This window comes from Scyliorhinus canicula, chromosome 4, assembly GCF_902713615.1.
Source record: "Scyliorhinus canicula chromosome 4, sScyCan1.1, whole genome shotgun sequence".
NCBI lineage: Eukaryota > Metazoa > Chordata > Chondrichthyes > Carcharhiniformes > Scyliorhinidae > Scyliorhinus > Scyliorhinus canicula.
The window spans coordinates 35,436,171-35,458,420 of NC_052149.1; the positions used below are offsets into that span (position 1 = coordinate 35,436,171).

The following is a 22,250-nucleotide window of genomic DNA, read 5'->3' on the forward strand; positions in this document are numbered from 1 at the left end:
GGTTCTCTTTGCCTGGTTCCTGTTTCTCCAGAACCGCTGTAACCCCTGCCGACCTGAAGTCACATCAGCGATGGGGGAAATCTGAATGTGGGGGAACGATACAGCAGGGAAATCTTTTTAAAGAGCACATCCTCATATCACAGGCCAAAATATAAAAAAAATTTAAAGGGAGGGAAGACTGGAAAACTTCAGACAGACATACTTCAAGTGAATCAGAGGCTTTATATAAATCCAGATGCTGGTTCAGCAATGTTGCTTACCAATTACAAGCCAGTGCAAACATGGCAACAGTAAACTCACCAGATTTCCGCAACTGTAAATCAACCCAAGGATAAAGTAAAGTGAACCCAAGGAATGTTCCGACGGTAGAACAGCACAATCAATCTCCAGAAACTTGCACCCATGTCCTACCCATTTGACCAGTATATTTTGTAACTTCCTGTTGTGGAACACATTCTAGCATCGGCATACAGAAATCTATGGGGCCAATCTTACAGTCCCTTGCAGGTGGGGGGTTTGGGTGGCTGTAAAATACCTTTGACTGGCCTTCCTGTCCACAATTTGGCAGGGAGGTGTGAGGGCAGCCTCCATCAAGGGGCCTCCATTTCGACATCGGGCGTCCCCCATCCCCCACACCTAGGACTCCACCACCTTGCTCCCTCGCCCACACCCTCTTTCCCACTAGGCCTGTTATCATGACTACCACTCACCCTTACCCTGGGCTTCCCCTTCTTTCCCTGCTGTGAGACCGTGCATCTACTTGGTCTGGGGGAACCTGGCACAAAGTGCGGGGAGAATGTCTTGCCTCCAACCAATTAACCCACTATGGAACATTAAATAGCTGTGGGACTGCCTTGATTGACAAGATAATGTCCTCGCCGACTCCTCAGGTGGCTGTGTGGGGAGCCCCACCATCTGAAAAATCTTGCCTGATACGTTTTCACACAAAGAATAAAAATATAGTTGTGGGGGCAGCTGTGCAAATCGAATGGCGCATTCGAGCTAATTGTACTGTTGAATTAGCTGGGATTCAGTGTAAAGAAGGTTCCAATAACCCCATCAGAATTTAGACACTCTGCACTGTCACCATGGGACAAATTGTTCAACCCATTCCCTGGTGCACTATTTTAACACTCTTGTTCACCAATTTAAAACAAATGGACTAACAACAGTACACAGGGGAACCCTACATGAATAATTAAATAGTGCATGATCAAAGTGGTTGCCTTCCACTCTGCACATAAACTATCATCAACAAGGAATGGTACATTACAGAAGGAATATCTTTAACAACAGTACTGAAGTTAATCTCGGGCTGGCTTCTCCAGTCCCCCAGCTGTATGCAAGATCCTGGCATGGATAGAGGATTGTCTGACTGGCAGACGGCAGAGAGTGGGGATAAAGGGGTCTTTTTCGGGATGGTAGCTGGTGACTAGTGGTGTACCTCCGGTGTCTGCTGGGACCACAACGTTTCACGATATACGTGCATCCGAGTGGGGAGTCTTTGCTTCCGAATGGTGTTCAAGCTCATACGTGGCAAGTAACAGGGCCCAACGTTGGATCCGAGTGTGGGAGAATCGCCCAATTCTCCACAACTGGTCTAATAAAGCCTTATGGTTTGTGAAAACCGTAAACTCGTAACCGTAGACATACTGGGGAAATTCTTTTAATCCAAAGACGACGGTTAAACCATCCCTTCTCGATTTGCGTGTAATTCTTCTCCGCGATGGCAAGTGTCCTGGATGCGAACACAATGGGGCGCTCCGGTCCATCTTTCTGCACTGGGCAAGGATGGCCCCAACCTGTCATGGTAGTACAGTGGTTTGCACTGTTGCTTCACAGCTCCAAGATCCCAGGTTCAATTCTCGGCTTGGTTCACTGTCTGCGAAGTCTGCACGTTCTCTCTGTGTCTGCAAAGGACTGGTTGAGCACCAAGGACTCCTAATTCCCTTTGTGCTTCTGATTTCCATAGCCTTTTCCCATTTAGAAAATAGTCCATGCCCCCATTCTTCCTACCAAAATACATAACCTCACACTTTTCCACATTGTATTCCATTTGTCACTTCTTTGTCCACTCTCCAAGCCTGTCCAAGTCCTTCTGTAGCACAGTGGGTTAAACAGCTGGCTTGTAATGCAGAACAATGCCAGCAGCGTGGGTTCAATTCCCGTACCAGCCTCCCTGAACAGGCGTCGTAATGTGGCGACTAGGGTCTTTTCACAGTAACTTCATTGAAGCCTACTTGTGAAAATACGCGATTTTCATTTCATTTCAAGTGAGCCCCTAATGCAAAATGATGTCCCTACAGCAAGTGAGTCACCCCTCTCCCCCAGACCACTCCTGCCCAAGATCTCACCATGTGTCATGTCTTTTGTCTTGCAGGATTACCAAACCGGCCCCTCTGGGGTACCTTGCCCCCTTGCCCCCAGCCACAATCCAGCACACCCCAGAGAACCAGTCTGGGGTTGACGCTGACTTCTCGGCACTGCATTCACCTGCACCTTCCATCATCGCAGATACTATCACCTTGGTGGGGCATTTTAGTGAAGAGGCTCCTGGGTCACCTTCTGGTGCGCACGTCACACATGCTGCAGCACATCAGGTGGGGTTAGGAACTCCGGAGGGAGCGAGCAGTCAGAGGGCTGGCCGATCCCAGGAATTAACTGTAGTTCAGACTGGTATTGCGCCTCTGGAAAGAATGATCCCCTCACTGATGCAGATGCAGAGCCACGATGTACAGGAGGCGGTGTCAGCAACTTTGCAGCACCTGCAGATGCAGCTGGAGGAGTGCAACAACATTCAGGCTCAGGAGACAGTGCCGGCAGTGTGTGGGACCCAGGCCAACACTGAATGGGTGGCGTCTGCAGTGGAAGCCTTGGGTTAAAAAGTCACAGCCATGGGTCAAGATGTCCAAGGCTTGGGATACACCATGCAGTTGATGGCTGAGGCTCTGGACAGGGCACTCGATTCCCCGCCCAAGACCGGTTCCGCTCGAGGCATCGCGAGGTGTAGAATTGCACCCAATATATTTGAATATGCTGCTTGAGAATGGTCATCTCTGAAAGTATATTTTCAAAGTTTTAAATAGTAATACATGGGTCTGGTATTTTTAAAACAGGTAATAATTGCTTGCGAAAAGGTACATTTTGAAACCAGGCAATTCCAAACTTTCATTTGTTTCTTGCTGAGGAAAAACAAGCATTCTTTAGCAGGAAGGCATTTATTGAAAATGAAAAGCGAACATCATACTAAAGCATAAACATAAAGGAATTCATGTCCATACCTGGAAATTACTCATCGGTGTCAATGATCTATTAAATGGCGTAATCTGAACCATCCAGTGATTGTTAATGAGATCAGAAGTGGCCACAAAATCCCAAACCAAGTAATTAATGTATAAAAGGTTACATTGATTGTGGATAATGAGAAGTAAGTGGCATGGGGCTTCAATCAATGAATCCCTCTTTAAGGGGACAATCATCAAACAGTGGTGGATAAAGCACCAAATGGCAGAAAACAATATCATAAAAGGGAAACGTGACAATTTAAATAATAAATCCATTACCTGTGTTGACTATGCACTTCAGTCTCTGGTTTAGCCTATGCTGCAGTTGACTTATTAATCACACCGGTAATTTTTAAAAAAAATTGCACCTTTTAAATTCTTCTGTGAGCCTGTCAAACTGAAGAAGAATATTTTGCAGCAGTTTATATGATTGTGTTGGACAGCCACAATGTAACTAGTCTACCACATGAACAAATCTTTAAAACCCTCTTGGGCATAATTTTTGGTCCCCACGGTGGGGCATATTAGGAAGCTGCCGGGTGTACATATTTATTTCACCAACCGGTCTGCCAGTTTGCCGGCAGCATCACGCTCCGAGCCATCACACCGGATGACTGTCTCCCACATATTGCAGGATCAGGACTCCCAAATAACACAAACATCTGGGCGTCACCCCAAAATGGAGGTTGTTGGAGGTTTCAGTGAATTCCTTTTAATCTAAGTTTTTGAGTGGTAGTGGTATAATCATATTGCTGTTGCTAAATCTATTAAATGCCTTGGGATGTTTTGGTACATTAAAAGCGCTACACAAATGCAAGCTGTTGTTGGTTGTGCTGTGACATTCATAGCATCCACTCTGATGCAGAATTTTCCAACAGCTTGGTTGTCCCAGAAATTGAATGTGCTTGAAAACACCCCTGAACTGTAAAATGCCCCAGTTAATAAGAAAAGATAACTTCATTTTTCTTTTTCTCCCTTTCTCCCCAACAGAAAGTGATGACAGAGAAAATTTGCCACTAATTCCAGTTTGAGAGGTGCCAAAGCACAACTCTCCCCGGTGCCAGTAAACCCAACAACTGAGCCATGTACTCCCTCGTGCAAAGAAGGTTACCAGAAAATGAAAATCTACACTCCCATGTTCCGCCAAAAGTTCACCAAGAGAAATCATTTCGAAGCTTAAATCAAGAATTCATAAATCTCTTCATGGAATCACATTGATGGTGATGGAATAAACTCTACGATCAACGTGGAGGGAGGTCATCCCCTATCTCCTCCCTTTTTATTCTCAAAGCGGATTCAATCCAGTCAACTGAAGGCAGCTGAGCAACTTCTGCGCAATTGTATTTGGATTCATCCAACAAAATACACTTGCTCCAAATCAAGGGAACTGATGTCTCTTCATCATGACTGATTGGTTCACAAAATAACTCTCTTTTTTGCTCAATCAGAGAAAACTGTGACCACATATTTGTAGCCTAATTGGCCACCATTATTCATTCTCCATAGTCTTCCTGGCCTGTCTTATTGGCAGTGAATCTACATTTCGTCACAGTACTCCATGGTCCACTCATCTATTACACAGCAAGAATATACTGCTCCAGAACCAGGGTACCATGAAGCAGAAAACCACATTAACTGCAAACCAAAAGATGTCAGGCATATTGGGTATATTCTGTCCCAGCACTGGACTAGGCATATAGCAATAGGATTGGACTGGACCACCAGGTATCATACATATATCATATGAGCCTTGGCATCAAATACCAGCAGCATTATATCATGACTGGATAGATTGGTGTTTACACTGTTAATATGATGACTCAAAACATCTGATTATTTTTATGTCTCCCAAACAGTGAACAGGGTAATGTAATACCATCACTGGTGGTACAGTGGTCTTAATGTGGCCTTCCTTGTTTTACAAGTAAAATAACATAGTAAAGACACAAGAGATACACAAGACATACGTTGCTGGGTCATGAAGAAAAATCACTCAACCTCTGATAAATCAAGACCTGACGAGATAGACACTGAAATAATACGATTTAACATGAGCGAAATGTTTGCTTTCATCCAGTAGGTATTGTACTATTACAGGATTTAAAATTGAGGCAATTTAGTCACGCACCACCAAATGAGTGAAATGCCAGATTTTGCATTTTCTAAATCTAGCAAATAACTGCATGAAAGCACTTAGTATGAAACTTAAAATATCTACCCAACTTTTGAATTGGATAAAAGTCATTTTTTAAACCCTTGTTTTAAATGTACTGACAAGTGGCAAGTGGCATTCACGTTACACAAGCTCCAGATAATGACTATCTCTAACAAGAGAGAATCTAACCATCGCCTCTTGAAATTCAGTGGCATTACCATCGCTGAAATCCCCCACTATCAACATCCTGGGGGTGTTACTATTGACCGGAAACTGAACTGAACTAGCCATATAAATACTGTGGTCAGAAGTTAGGAACCCTGCAGGGAGGAACTCGTCTCCTGACTCCCCAAAGCCTGTCCACCATCTACAAAGCACAAGGTAGTACTGTAATGGCATATTTTCCATTTGCTTAGATTAATGCAGCTCCAACGACACTTGAGAAGCTCAACGTCATACATGACAAAGCAGCCCGCTGGACTGGGACCCTATCTGCAAATCCAGCCCCCCCACCACAGACTCACAGTAGTAGCCGTGTGTACCATCGATGAGATGCTTTGCAAGAACTCACTAAGCCTCTTTAGGTGACACCTTCCAAACCCATGACCACTACCATCTAGAAGGTCAATGGCAGCAAATACACGGGAGCACCACCATCTAGAGGTTCTCCTCCAAGCCACACACAACCCTAACTTGGAAATATATCACCATCCCTTCATTGTTGCTGAGTCAAATTCCTGGAATTCCCTCCCTAACAGCACTGTGGTGTACCTACACATCGCAGACTGCAGCTGTTCGAGAAGGCAGCTCACCATCACCTTCTCAAGGGCAATTAGAGATGGGCAATAAATGCTGGCCTGGCCAGTTACACCTACATCCCATTAATGAATAATAATACAAAATTGGGCTTCAGACCGCCCTGGAGCCTGGATTCAAAGTAGCAACAGGACCGTGTGAAAACCTGGCACTGATTGTGTCAGAATCATGCTTTTAGATAAATATCAAGCAATAAATTCCAATATTTTAAAGAAAGAGAAATGAAATAAAATGCCAATACTACTGTTCATTATTTTATCTTGGAATATTTTATGATCACTTCGAGTGAAACATCTAAAGAATTGCAGTTCTTTTAGAATGCCATTTAACCAAAATGCCAAATACATTAAAATGTTTTTCTATACAATAGATTGAATGGATAAAATAGGAAAAGGATTGGACCATATGACTCTTCAGCTTACTATAACAGTCAGTATGATCAAAGCTGATCTTCTGCCTTCAACTTTACTTTCCTGCCTACGCCCCACATCCCTTGATTCCTCAAGAGAACAAAAGCTGGCTATCTCGCCTTTAATAAACTCCCAATGGAGCATCCACAACCTTGCGAGTTGGACAATTCCAAAGATTCACAACCCTTTAAGTTCAGAAATTTCTCTTCATCTCGGTTCTTAATGATTGACCCCTTATCCTGAGATTGTGCGCAGGTGGCCCAAGCCAGCTGAAACGAGTTTGTGTCTACCCCGACAAGCACCTTTGGAATTGTGTTTGTTTCAATGAGATCACCGCTCATTCTTCTGTAATCCTGAGGTAGGTCCAATTTTCTCAGCCTCATCAAAGGACAACCCTCTTATCCCAACAATGTTCAATGTACTGCCAGGTACATGTAACTATTTTTTCACTGAAAATGAGATCCATGCAGTCAGATTGTTGTGAATTCTAACATCAACCTGATTGGGAGGAAAGTCATCCAGATTACTTTGCAAGTGTGTCCCCCAACTTGTTCAATTTTTTAGATACTGCATCAAATGATCCAGTTTATCCGAGGAGCATTTCCAGGAATGTCTCCCCTTATATTCTGTTAGTCAGACATCAAATAACTTCTAATATATTTTTGATATAAAGTGAGACTTCTCTGACTCAAAAGCACTTTGGCAAACTATGTTTTCTGCATCATTACAAATGATGTATCATCACAAAAAAATGAAGAGTGACGTTGCTGGTTCCTTGCCTTGCTTTCTTTTTTGTTTTTGGTTGAGGAATACATATTGCCCAGAGTAATGGGAGGCCTCTGTCATTTTTTATGCCTATCTGAACAGCCAGATGGAGCCCTGGTTTACTGTCTCAGTTCAGAGACAACACCTCCAACAAGGAAGCACTCCATCAGTACCTCACAGAAATCTCAGTCAAGGTTATGTGGTCAAGTCCTGTGGTGTAGTTTGAACCAACAATCTTTGGCTTAAAGATGAAAGTGATACAACTGAGCCATGCTGAAAAGATAATACTTTTCCAGTCCTCTATACAGAATTATTGATGAGACCAGATTTGGCAAAATGATAAGACACCTCAATGTTTACGTAAGTCAAGCTGTAAGTGATTTAATCATCTTCTGTGGGTCCAGTCATGACTGAAGAGTGTGATGTAGGACCACCATAGACTTTCACAGATATGACAATGTGAGATTATAGGCGAGATGTGGACAGCAGTAGATTGTCTCAGACCATCCGGTAAAAAATAATTTGGTGAGAATTCCACACCACGTTAGTGAAATACTTACATTTCAAAAGGTAGCTAAGAAAGATCCTCAACGTGCACCAATCACACCCAATAAGTGTTATGGGGCACATTGGTGAAGAACCAGTTAGATTGGTTAATAAGGTTTAACCTTGTTACTTATTTATACTTTTGAGTTCAGTTCAAGAGAACTGCGATGTGTACACCAGTCTTTGACAGGCTCCAATTGGTGATCATACTACATTACTCAATACATGTCTTATCTGATGACTGAGCCTCAATTAAATTAGTCCCAGTTTTTTTTAAAATGTCCATTTATCTTGGGACTTCAAGCAGATATTCAAAGATTAGCATTTTTAAAAAATGCATGCTTTATTTCTTATTCAAGTTTTATAATTTTATATGAGTAAATGCTTAGTAATAATTTCTGACTTTTTAAAATTATTAGTGATTGAAAGTTTTAACTGTCTTTAATTTCAATGTTGTTGTGATGAGCTTTCATAGATCACTTTTTTAAAATAAATTTAGAGTACACAGTTTTTTCCAATTAAGGGGCAATTTAGCATGGCCAATCCATCTACCCTGCACATCTTTGGGTGGTGGGGGTGAAACCCATGCAGGCACAGAGAGAATGTGCAAACTCCACACGGACAGTAACCCAGAGCCGGGATCGAACGCGGGCCCTCGGCACCGTGAGGGAGCAGTGCTAACCACTGCACCACTATGCTGCCTTACATAGACCACTTTTAAAGATGTTTTCACTCACCAGTTTTCTCCCTCCTCCCAAGTTCTTGATTCCTTGGTGGAATCATGTAGTCAATATTTAAATGAAAGCCATGACATTGAGTGGAAGTAGATTGTTCAAGAATGGGGAATTCATGGCCAAGGCAGATACTGTCCTTACTGAATGACTACATCCGTGCACAGATTTGGGAAATCAAGTTGGGAACTTCGCTGGTGTAAATGATTCTGGTGAGAATGACTGATATTTTGTATATGAATTTGCTGAACTATTCGTGAAATTCCACTCTCTTAGTTTCAAAAGCTAATTTCATGTTAAATGTTTCAAAGGGCAATTAGGGATGAGCAAACGTGCTGGCTTAGCCAGCGATGCCCACATCTCACAGATGAAAATGTAAAAAATAGATTTTTTTCTTTTGATTTAAAAAAACTGACATGATCCATTGCAAAATCTTGAACTTTCAATGCATGCATACAAACTTTCCATTTCTCTGTCAAACTCCTGTAAGTTAAAATCAGGTGAAACTGTATCTGTTTAATTTTATTTTATGCAGAATATTCACCTTTTATAAATCTATTATTCACAAGGATATTTTTTTTATTGGAAATGCAAAAGATGCTATTCTCCAGAAATATTGCTTTTGATATAAAAAATGAATGACCCGTAGTGATTGTGAATGACTTCTGCTGGATTGGAGAATGGATAGAATTTGCAGCATGTTGTGAAAGACTTATGGCGGGATTTTACGGTCAGCGACGCCAAAACAGTATTCGGTGATTGGAGTCGGAAAATCCCCGTTTGCTCCGAAATCGGGGGAGGCGCTGTTTTTGCAATGCTCCGCCCTCTCAAACGGCGTGCGCATGTGCGACCACGGATCTGACAATTCTCCGGCCGTATCTGCAGGTAAAGCCAGGGGCTTTACGCTGCATGTCTGCTAGCCCCGCACCAGACGGAGGTTCGGTGCAGCTTATGCCCCGTTTTTTGGGGGCGTTAAATGCCACTGTCTCCACGCCGCGTCAGCACTTAGTCTTCAAATCGGAGAATCCCGTCCTTAGATTTTGTAATGGATAAAGATGTATGGACTTAATTAAAATTCACCGAAATAAGAAGAATTAAGACATTCTCATTATGTTTCTCTTACTTGTGCATTGTACTTTTAATATTGCTTTTGAGCTTTGTTATTCTGTTTGTTTGAAAATAAAGTTGTTGGTAACTGTACTTTGTAAATCATTGGTTTTCTCTACCATTTTGAAGAGAATTGCTTAAAACTATGTTCTGTCGAAGTTTACTGCACGTGGAGTAATATTAGGCATGACCCTCTGAGGAGGGATTATAGAATAGGTACTATTCTCAAATCATATGTGCTTACAAGTATCATTGTGGGCTGTTGTAGGTGGAGAGGGTTAAAACCTCCAGAATTGCAGCACTTACACTTAATGTCCAATTCATTACAGAGTGGCTATCCAGTCCTCCAGTAAAATGTTCACCTAAAACTGCAGTCTATTAAGTCCAAAGAAGACATGACTAAACTGTATTGTTGCTCGACTCGCACATCTTGATTGTTGTGTCCAGTTCTGCTTGCTGAGAAATGAAGAGAGTTCAAAGAAGAACTACAAAGCTGATCGCTAATGTTGGGGTCAAGAAGTTCTGAGGGAAAATTGGGAAAATATGGGCTTTTCAGCTGATAGAATCAGACAGTGCAGTAGGTACTGAGGGGGAGGGGGAGGGGGAGGAGGGGGGGAGGAGGGGAGGGGGGGGGAGAGAGGGGGGGGGAGAGAGGGGGGGGGGAGAGAGGGGGGGGAGAGAGGGGGGGGGAGAGAGGGGGGGGGGAGGGGGGGGAGAGAGGGGGGGGGAGGGGGGGGAGGAGGGGGGGGGGAGAGAGGGGGGAGAGGAGGAGGGGGAGGGGGGGGGGGAGGGGGGGGGGGAGGGAGGAGGGGGAGGGGGGGGGAGGGGAGGAGGGGGGGAGGGGAGGAGGGGGGGGAGGGGAGGAGGGGGGGAGGGGAGGAGGGGGGAGGAGGAGGGGGGGAGGGGAGATGGGGGGAGAGAGGGGGAGGGGAGGGGGGGAGAGGGGGGGTAGGGGAGGGGGGGAGGGGAGGGGAGGGGGGAGGAGGGGGGGAAGGAGGAGGGGGAGGGGGGGAGGAGGGGGGGAGGGGGAGGAGGGGGAGGGGAGGAGGGGGAGGAGGGGGGGAAGGGGGGAGGGGAGGAGGGGGAGGGGAGGAGGGGGAGGGAGGAGGGGGGGAAGGGGGGAGGGGAGGAGGGGGAGGAGGGGGAGGAGGGGGAGGGGAGGGGGGGGAGGAGGGGGGGAGGGGAGGGGGGGGAGGGGAGGGGGGGAGGAGGGGGGGAGGGGGAGGGGGGGAGAGGGGGGAGGAGGGGGGGAGGAGGGGGAGGGGAGAGGGGGGGGGAGGGGGGGGAGGGGGGGGAGGGGAGAGGGGGGGGGGGGAGGGGGGGGAGGGGAGAGGGGGGGAGGGGGGGGGAGGGGGAGAGGGGGGGGGGAGGGGGGGGGAGGGGGAGGGGGGGGGAGGGGGGGAGGGGGAGGGGGGGGGAGGGGGGGGGGAGGGGGGGAGGGGGAGGGGGGAGGGAGGGGGGGGAGGAGGGGGAGGGGAGGAGGGGGAGGGGGAGGGGGGGGGAGGGGGCCGGTTCAGCTCAATTGGCAGGACAGGTAGTTTGTGAATTCCCATACCGGTTGAGGTTATTCATGAGGCCCCGCCTTCTCAATCTTGCCCCTTGCCTGAGGTGTTATGATCCTCAGGTTAAATCACCACCAGTCAGCTCTCCCTCATAGGGGAAAACAGCCTATGATCATCTGGGACTATGGAGACATCACAGTGCAGAAGGAAACCATTCAGCCCATTGAGTCTGCACCGACCCTCCGAAAGAGCACCCTACCAAGGCCCACACCCCACTCTATCCCCAGAATCCATAACCTTTGGGCACTCGGGGGCAATTTAGCATAGCCAATCCACCTAAACTACACATCTTTGGACTGTGGGAGAAAGCCAGAGCACTGCGAGGAAACCCACGCAGACACAGAGAATGCAAACTCCACATGGACAGTCACCCAAGATTGGAATTGAACCTGGGGTCCTGGTACTATGAGGCAACAGTGCCAACCACCGTGCCGCCCTCAGGAAAGCGACCTACACGTGCAATGAACCTCTGGACAAAGTTTGAAGCAGAAATATGGAGTCATTGAAGAGTGTAGGAGTTTTGATTTCTGGATGAATTAAAAGAGGTTGAATGGGATTCTTTATCTGTAAGTATTTGCTGTTCTGTTTTTATTTTATTTTTTTTTAAATAATTTTTATTGAAATTTTACAAAATATAAACAACTCAACTCTATTAACAAAGCAACCGTGGTAACACCCCAAGAACAATACCCACCCAACTTCAAAGGCAACGACAAGCAAAACAAATAAAAACAAAAAAAAACACCCAACAACAAAAGGGAAAGAAAAAACACACGCCACATCCCACAAACCCACGTTCCACTGAAGAAGAATCCTCCGCTGGGCTACTAGGGACGCAAAGGCCAGAACACCGGCCTCTTACGCCTCCTGCACTCCCGGCTCCACTGCAACCCCAAAAATTGCGAGTCCCCAGCCTGGCTTGGCCCTGGATCCCACCACCCTCGACACCGTCCTTACTACCCCCTTCCAAAACTCCCCCAGCGCTGGGCACGCCCAAAACTTATGGGCGTGGTTCACTGGGCACACCTGTCCTCGCCCCCGAAAAACCTACTCATCCTCGTCCCAGTCATGTGGGCCCTATGCAGCACCTTGAACTGTATGAGGCTAAGCCTCGCACAGGAAGAGGAGGAATTCACTCCAGGGCATCCGCCCACGTCCCATCCTCAATCTCCTCACCCAGCTCCTCTTCCCATTTGCTCTTCAGTTCCTCCACCGAGGCCTCGTCAACCTCCTGCATCACCCGGTATATGTCCGAAATCCTCCCTCCTCCAACCCACACCCCCGAGAGCAACCGATCCCGCACCCCTCGTGGGGGCAGCAAGAGTAAGATTAGGGCCAATCAAGGATAGTAGTGGAAAGTTGTGTGTGGAATCAGAGGAGATAGGGGAAGCGTTAAATGGATATTTTTCATCAGTGTTTACACTGGAGAAAGACAATGTTGTAGAGGAGAATACTCAGGTTCAGTCGACCAGACTAGATGGAATTGAGGTTCACAAGGAGGAGGTGTTAGCAATTTTGGAAAATGTAAAAATAGATAAGTCCCCTGGGCCAGATGGGATTTATCCTAGGATTCTCTGGGAAGCCAGGGAGGAGATTGCAGAGCCTTTGTCCTTGATCTTCATGTCGTCTTTGTCGACAGGAATAGTGCCGGAAGACTGGAGGATAGCAAATGTTGTCCCCTTGTTCAAGAAGGGGAGTAGAGACAACCCTGGTAATTATAGACCTGTGAGCCTTACTTCGGTTGTGGGTAAAATGTTGGAAAAGGTTATAAGAGATAGGGTTTATAATCATCTTGAAAAGAACAAGTTGATTAGCGATAGTGAAAGTGATGGCTTTCAGGTAATCTGGGACAGTGAGAGGAGAGTCTATCATTTCCAGGATCAGTTCCTTTTTGTACACAGACTTGAAGGTCTGAATGATGCCAGCATCACATGGCTGGATCTTACTGGTGGTGTTCTTTGGGAGATAGAGCACTTGGATCTGCCCATCCCTGTCCTCTGGGTGGAGCTGGTGATGGAACTTCTCAGCCTGAGTCCTTATGATAGGTCCAGATAGGGGGGTGCCACCAGACTGTTCCTGGACAAACCAGGCGAACACAGCCTTCTCCAAGTTAATGTCACTAGCGGTCCTTGCCTTTTTCCTGGCAAGCCCTTCACTCTCAGAAACTGTCTCAACATAAGTTCACAAACTGTCCTCATCTTTCTCCCACCCACGGAGGGTTGACTCTGGCATACCAGTCTCTCTGGATAATTTTGCCTTTGTTTTGCCGTTTCTAATATGGTCTATCAAATTTATCTTTTCCTTTACTGTGTAAGATTTGCGCTTAGGCATTTTGTATTTATACGCTTTAATTACAAATCATCGCAGCTATTTATCGCAGCTAATCGGGCTAATCACCGCGGCTAATCGGAATGGCAAACAAGTTCACCGGCTTAAAAAGGTGTTGTTTCAAAAAGAGTGAAAAAAGTTGGGGTCCATAAGCACCCCATCCGTATATCGCGAACCGCGGTATTGCAGGGCGCGGTATAATGGGGGACTACTGTAGTCAACACGGTTTTGTGAATGGTAGGTCATGCCTCACAAACCTTATTGAGTTTTTTGAGAAGGTGACCAAACAGGTGGATGAGGGTAAAGTGGTCGATGTGGTGTATATGGATTTCAGTAAGGCGTTTGATAAGGTTCCCCACGGTAGGCTATTGCAGAAAATACGGAAGTATGGGATTGAAGGTGATTTAGCGGTTTGGATCAGTAATTGACTAGCTGAAAGAAGACAGAGGGTGGTGGTTGATGGCAAATGTTCATCCTGGATTTCAGTTACTAGTGGTGTACCGCAAGGATCTGTTTTGGGGCCACTGCTGTTTGTTATTTTTATAAATGACCTGGAAGAGGGTGTAGAAGGATGGGTTAGTAAATTTGCAGATGGCACGAAGGTCGGTGGAGTTGTTGATAGTGCTGAAGGATGTTATAGGATACAGAGGGACATAGATAAGCTGCAGAGCTGGGCTGACAGGTGGCAAATGGAGTTTAATGCGGAAAAGTGTGAGGTGGTTCACTTTGGAAGGAGTAACAGGAATGCAGAGTACTGGGCTAATGGCAAGATTCTTGGTAGTGTAGATGAACAGAGAGATCTCGGCATCCAGGTATATAAATCCCTGAAAGTTGCCACCCAGGTTAATAGGGCTGTTAAGAAGGCATATGGTGTGCTAGCCTTTATCAGTAGGGGGATTGAGTTTTGGAGCCACAAGGTCATGCTGCAGCTGTACATAACTCTGGTGCGGCCGCTCCTGGAGTACTGCGTGCAGTTCTGGTCACCACATTATAGGAAGGATGTGGAAGCTTTGGAAAGGGCTCAGAGGAGATTTACTAGGATGTTGCCTGGTATGGAGGGAAGGTCTTACGAGGAAAGGCTCAGGGACTTGAGGTTGTTTTTGTTAGAGAGGAGAAGGCTGAGAGGTGACTTAATAGAGACATATAAGATAGTCAGAGGGTTAGATAGGGTGGACAGTGAGAGTCTCGTTCCTCGGATGGTGATGACCAACACGAGGGGACATAGCTTTAAATTGAGGGGTGGTAGATATAGGACAGATGTCAGAGGCAGTTTCTTTACTCAGAGTAGTAGGGGGTGTGGAACGCCCTGCCTGCAACAGTAGTAGACTCGCCAAATTTAAGGGCATTTAAGTGGTCACTGGATAGACATATGGATGAAAATGGAATAGTATAGGTCAGATAGGCTTCAGATGGTTTTGCGGGTCGGCGCAACATCGAGGGCCGAAGGGCCCGTACTGCGCTGTAGTGTTCTATGTTCTATCATCGCTATTGGGGTCCTGTGGGGTGGGCTCCCATCCACCTTGTCAATAATGGCCGAGCAGTAGTCATTTTCCCCGATTTGGGTGTGTTATATTACAGAGATGTAATATATATATTACTAATTTGTCTTGCCGAGTTGATTTAACTTGATGATAAATAGTTGAAGTCTTCCAGTTGATGAGAAATTATTTGTTGAGTAACAAAATAATATACTTGAGTTATTTTACTTTAATACTTTGACTAGTAACAGAATTAACTAAGATTAAATTAAATTAACAATTAATATAATGCACTACACTCTGAGATGGTCACTTCTATCCTCTAGCTGCATTACACACACACTAACCTAAAAGGGCAGGAAACTCCTTGTATAGTTCCTGTTAGTGTTGCCATCTGGTGATCATCTGACTGTACATGAAACAATCATGTATTTACATATACAGAGATCACTACAGGATAGAGGGGGTCCTGTAAAGTTTATCTGTATTTGCTCTCATGTTCCTTTCAGTCAGGGCGGTTATGACATAAAGACTTTAATCTGTCTCCCTGGGTTGTGTTGAGCATATGTCAGGCATTGCTGAAAATATGTGGCTACATCTCTTCCCATTCCTTGCCAGCACCAGCATCTACCTCTCCAGCCTATCATGGCTTCTCCCCAGTGGTGAGAGTTCCTGTGGTATATTTTCCTAAGTTGTTCTTGAATGCAGCAGGCAGCACTACATCCCTCTCCCTCTGCCAACTCCATTGGTGTCTTTGACTACACCTTGCCTTTCCCACTGGCTCTTTTCTTCCTCTTCAATGTCCCTGTGCAAGTTCACCGTGTTCACCTCTTCCGACTCAATTGCTGCCGCCACCACTTGATACCCTAGGCCAGTTGTGGCCGCTTCTTTTACTGCCTCATCTGCCCACTGGTTACCTAATTGGATGGAGCCTTTCCTTTCCGGCCTGCCTTTCTTTTTAATTTGGAATACCCAATTCATTTTTTTTCCAATTAAGGGACAATTTTAGCGTGGCCAATCCATTACCCTGCACATCTTTGGGTTGTCGGTGTGGGACCCATGCAGACACCGGCAGACCCTCTGATCTACCTTGACCTTTATTACTGTCACCTTGAATGGCAGTTTTGTGACCTCCATTAATCTTTGATTATTGCCTCATGCTGTATGTGGCCTCTGCCTGATGTAATATATCCCTTCGGCTTAAGACTACCATGCAATCGCACAACCCTGAAGACGTATCTACTGTCGATATAAATGTTAACCCGTTTCCTTCCATGCACAAGGCCTCTTTTAATGCTACCAGCTCTGCTACCTGGGCGGAGAGGTAACCCGTCAATTCTCCTTTACTAAGGACCTGTCCCTGGTCACCAACCACTATCCACCCAATAGACAAAATTTCGTCCACGTATCTGTGAGACCCATCTTCAAATCGGGTCATGTCCTCCCCTGCTAACTCATTCTCCTTTAACGTTCCTGGAGTCTCTTTGTCTATCTATTACAAACAGCTATATTGTGGCTTGAAGATTTGTGCTTTCTCTCCTGGCAGCATGTCCTCTGCTGGATGAACCCTAATATCATGAATTATCACAATTGATTTGTCCTTTGCCAACAACATAGTTTCCCATGCTGCCCGCTTAAGATCTGATACTGTTCTTTGCTTTTCTGTAATAAGCAGCTCCACTGTGGTGGACCTCATATGCAGGATTAATTCACCTGTCACCCCAAAGATTCGCAGGCCTTGACTGCCAATGACACACAATTAATAGTTGCCACGCATCAAGACATACCACTTACTACAGAGGATTGTCTCATGGATAAGTGGCCTACAGGTCTCATCTGGTCTCTGTGTTCCTACATTAGTACTGTACTGTCAAACCCCTTCCTCATTGTGGACATACAGTTTTCCCATACAAATTAATCCCAAGCAGGTGCCCAGATGAGCGCTTGGTTTATTGCAATATATGATTGTTCCGAGACCCCTCCCCATTCTATATAATTCTGTGATGACTTTCCCCCACCTTTTGTACGGGTGCTGCAATCCTTGCAAAATTTTCCACTAAAGTTCCTGCAGTAATTAAACAGGTATATAACCTACCTATCCCCCCCCCCCCCCCCTCCTGCACATCTACAGGCCTTGGCATCCTTTCTATGGCCTCCTTCTTGCTACGGGGAGCACCTGTTTACCTTGTGTTATCAGATATCTCAGATACTGAACTTCCTGCTTCTCCATTTGGGTCATCTTTAAACTCACTTTAAAGCCTGCTGATTCCAGCAACATTCGGATATAATAAAGCCCCAATGTGTCCCCTGGCCATTTCAGAGGTGATCAGGAAGTTGGGTCATCCACATATTGGATGACTGTACTGCCTTCACTATTGGTGTCATGTTAACTCTTCCACAATTATGTTTGTGTCATGCCCAGACCCTGCTGATTTGCTGGCACATTGTTCTCCATGCCCATGATGTTTCCATGGGTCCAGTTCGACATTGCTTAGTTCAGCAATGTTGCATAAGAGCATTGGTGTTCGATTCCTCTTGAGCATGCGCCACATTATGATTTTACCATTTAGGGGGCTAATTAAATCCCCTAGTTTTGTCAGAGTATCTATCCCCATGATACTTTCCTCAGTAGTCTGACACACCCAGATCGATAGGCAACATTAGGCTTCCTACTTCTAGGAGAGTTATATCATGGATGCCTTTGGGACTAACCGTTCCTCACACAGCAGTGCAGTGGATAATTACAAGGCTTCCTCGTCCTCTAGACTTCCCTAGTTAACTTAATCAGTATCAATGAACATTGCAGTCACCTGCTGGTGGACATTCCCTCTATTTTGTTGTGTTTGAGCATTTACTCACCTACACTACTATAAGTTGAGGATGGTAATGATCATCATTCATGTATGCTCTTTCCCTTTTCTGCCTCCTCTCCTTGGCGCCTCCTGTCCTGAGTCCTCCTTCAGTTGTTTACACACTTGGCCAGTTCGTATTCGGGTTGGCTTACTGCTGAACCTAGATAACTGGGCTCACCCATTGGCAGCGTCGCCCCAATGATACGACATGGGTATGCTGCTGGCTATGCCAAACTGTTGTGTGCAACATGACAAACAACCCGAAGGCTCAGGAACATGTTATCGGTCATTCATTCAAGCAAACACAGTCTTAGGCAGTCTAAGACAGAAATGTTCTACTTCCAAAGATATATTTCCATAAATACACCTTTGGTCATGTCAACCCCTTATTACTCAGTTACAGACTTGTCATATGCTGACCAGGTGTCTCCTGTTTGTTCGTTTCTGCTGATTGTGAAGTCTTGGTTATCTCTTATCAATAATAATAATAATCTTTATTTGTGTCACAAGTAGGCTTACATTAACACTGCAATGAAGTTACTGTGAAAATTTCTTAGTCGCCACATTCTGGCACCTGTTTGGGTACACACAGGGAGAATTCAGAATGTCCAAATTACTTAACAGCATGTCTTTCGGGACTTGTGGGAGGAAACCGGAGCACCCGCAGGAAACCCACACAGACATAGGGAGAACGTGCAGACTGCACAGACAGTGACCCAAGCCGGGAATCGAACCTGGGACCCTGGCACTGTGAAGCAACAGTGCTAACCACCATGCTACTTGGTCTGTTTGTCTTTGCCATTATCTAGATAGAACATCTGATAATCTCATTCATTTGCTTTACAAATCACTTCATAAGACCCTCCTAGTTTTTGCTAATATGCACAATGACCCGCCTGGTTTCTGCTGTCATGTCCTTGTTTCTCTTCGAACAGGACTCTTACAGACTTTCAGCTAAGTTTCCCTTTGTAGCTAACTAATTTTCCCATTTAACCTTTTCACTACCCTACTAATTACATCCCCAAAAAACTCAAATAACATTTTACCTTTTGAAAAACTATGTTGACTTTAATCATCCAATGATTTTCTAAGTGTATCATGAAGACTTCCTTACCAATACATTCCAGCACTTTCCCAATGGCTGATGTCAGGCTAACTGGCCTGTTGTTCCCTCTTCTCTTTCTTTGCTTTCTTGAATAGCGGTGTTACATCTGTTAACTTTCAAACTGTTCCACAACCTAGGGAATTTTGGAAAAGCATAGCCAAAGTATCCACAATCTCTGCAGTTCATTTAGAACCCCAGCATGTAGCCCATCAGGTCCTGGGGATTTGTCAAGTATTAGTCCCTTATGTTTCTTCAGGACTTTTTCTCTGTGATATTAATTACCTTCATTTCCTTACTCTTTTTAACACCTAGATTTCCCTTATGCAACTTGTACTTTTGACTCTGAAGATAGACACAAACCTTGCTTTTTGTACATGACAGTGTTGAAAGCAGACATTGGACCTATTATTTGATCCCATTCGCAGTAGCAGCATTAATTAATTTCTCTCTTGCTCGCTGATGGCGGATCCACAGATTGATACTTATGTCCAATAGTATGTGATTAATGTTTGCAACAGTGAGGTTGAGTGGACACACACAAGTGAATGAATATGTTGCAGAGGATTTATAGTGAGTTTGAAAATGGCTTTCTGAATTGTCTATAATCCATTTTCCTGTCCACCATCTAAAAAAAATGTGTGAATCACAGTGAAGGATTTCAATGTCATGAAATTGGAGACATATATTTTGATCAACAGTATGAACAACAAACATTCCTAGCTCAAGTCAGTATGGTTTAGGTGAAGGTTAAGACTTTCTTTAGAGAAAATAATCACATTGGTGGCAGCAATGAGCATAAGATTTTAATCATACATTTACAGGAGAAGTTTAGAACAGTGCATTCTGATGATACTCTGTGAGCTGAGCAGAATGTGTTGGCAATAACACTGTTAATTATCATTAGCCCGCAGCTCCACCCATTAAAATTTATTTTTCTACTTTACAAAGCTGCATATAGTAGATTCCATTATAATGAAAAGACAAACAAACTCAGCTTTATAGCAGTCTTCTAATATTAAAAGCAATAAAAAATTAATATATTTTATTCCAGAGGTGAGCTAATTTATTTTATCAAAGGTGATGGAAGTAGGGTAATGGGAAACCATTGATTTTGATTACTACAAGGCTGATGATTCCCCCCCCCCCCCCCCCCCCCCCCCCCCCCCCTTTATTCAGTTTATGAGATGTGGGCACTGGGATCTGGGATCTGGAGTCACATGGAGGCCAGACGAGGTAAGGACGGCAGATTTCCTTCCCAAAAGGACATTAGTGAACCAGTTGAATTTTTATGACAATTCATGGTCATCGTTAGACTTTTTAAATTCTAGATTTTTTTTATTGAATCTGCCCTGGTGGGATTTGAACCCAGGTCCCCTTAAGTCTCTGGGTTACAAGTCCTCCTGTGTTATTGGCTTTCTGAGAAGAATAATCTCCCAACGGAAAATAGGTAAACTATTGGGTGGCTTTTTGTCATTACTGACAGGGATCAGATTGCCTTCTTGATTTCTTAGGTTTAAAAAATGTATGACTTAAAACTGCAATTCAAATGTAATTACAGAGTAGGGAGTTCAAGTAATAAAAAACAGGAAATCCTGGAAATATTCTGGCAGTGCCTATGGAGATAGGAACAAAGTTAACAGGTGGAATTTTCCAGTCTTGCCTGTGCCAGGAATTGTGGTGGTGGTGTGGTGATATGATCTGCATACCTGTCTGCCATTGGGGCAGAACACCGGCTTACCATTGGCCCTGGTCGGTCATGTGCCTCTCGACCGATTGGCCGAGAGGCTGAGTTAACCACGCCTCCATTAACGAGGTATAAATGGACAAACGCCCGGCGATCGTCCATTTCATTGTGGACGGTCGCAGAGCTGTGTTCTAGTCTATTAAAGCCTGACTTTTGCAAAGCACTCGTCTCGCGTACAATTGATGGCGCATCAATTTAATAGACTAAGTCTTTGAAGATGGAGTTCCGGATCAAGCCCGAATGCCTCCGCATCAGCTCGCAAACTCCGAACTCTGCAGAACTTTTCCAACTCTGGCTGACATGTCTCGAAGGATACCTGGAATCTGCAACCAGCCCCCCACCATAGCACAGAAGCTGCACATCCTCCACTCCAGCGTGGGTATCGATGCCTACGCAATAATCAAAGATGAAACGGATTTTGATGACGCAATACAAAAGCTAAAAGGACAATTCATCAAACCAGTCAACAGGGTATTCGCCCGACATCTGCTGGCCACCAGAAAGCAGGTCCCCAGTGAGTCACTGAACCAATATTACCGGGCCCTCCATGCCCTGGGGAGGAGTTGCTCCTGCGTAGCAGTCACAGCTATGGAGCACATGGAACTACTGATCAGAGACGCTTACGTGGCTGGGATGCTGTCCCCCACTATCCGCCAGCGGATGCTGGAAAGAGACGACCTCAGCTTAACTGAGACACTGACTCTCTCCTCTCTGGAGGTCGCGGATCAAAACGCCCGCTTCTATGACCCTAGCCAGGCCTCCTGGCATGCTTCACAACCGCCACCCACCGCTCCCGACCTCCCTCAGGCCTGTACCACGGGACGCCCCGACAAGTCCACGGGGCCCCGCTGCTACTTTTGCGGGTTCGCGAAACACCCTCGCCCGCGCTGCCCAGCCCGTGCCGCCCTCTGTAAGAGCTGCAGGAAGAAGGGCCACTACTCCACGGTCTGCCAGGCCAAAACACTGGCTGCGGAGTTTCTGGACGCCACGCAGCACTCTCCCCCCTGCCCCCGGGCCCCGGCGCCCGACCTACGCGTCTCTCTCTCTCCTCCGGGCCTCCCGACTCGCGCCCCGCCGGCCGACCAGCGCGCCTCTCCAGGCCCTCCCAGCCCCGATCTGCCCGCCTCGCGAGCCTCTCCCCCCCCGCCCCCGGGCCCCGCCGGCCGACCAGCGGGCCTCTCCAGGCCCTCCCGGTCCCTATATGCCCGCCGCACATGCCTCTCCCCCCCCCGCCCCCGGGCCCCGGCACCCGACATGCACGCCTCTCCGGGCCCTCCCAGTCCCTACCTGCCCGCCGCGTGAGTCTTCTCCCCCCCCGCCCCTGGGCCCCGGCACACTCGCCTCTCCGGGCTCTCCCGGTCCCTACC

General features: G+C 46.0%; 1 protein-coding gene across 2 annotated transcripts in view; it reads left to right on the top strand.

Annotated features, from left to right (window-relative positions):
• LOC119964476 (MOB kinase activator 3C-like) overlaps positions 1-9,907 on the top strand; it is a 43,299-nt gene extending 33,392 nt beyond the window's left edge. For both annotated transcript variants that reach the window (XM_038794020.1, XM_038794019.1), the window contains one exon: positions 4,275-9,907. In XM_038794020.1, coding sequence (XP_038649948.1) covers positions 4,275-4,304 — 30 coding nt within the window. In that variant the 3' untranslated portion in view covers positions 4,305-9,907. The remainder of the gene's footprint in view (positions 1-4,274) is intronic.
• The last annotated feature ends 12,343 nt before the right edge of the window (positions 9,908-22,250 follow it).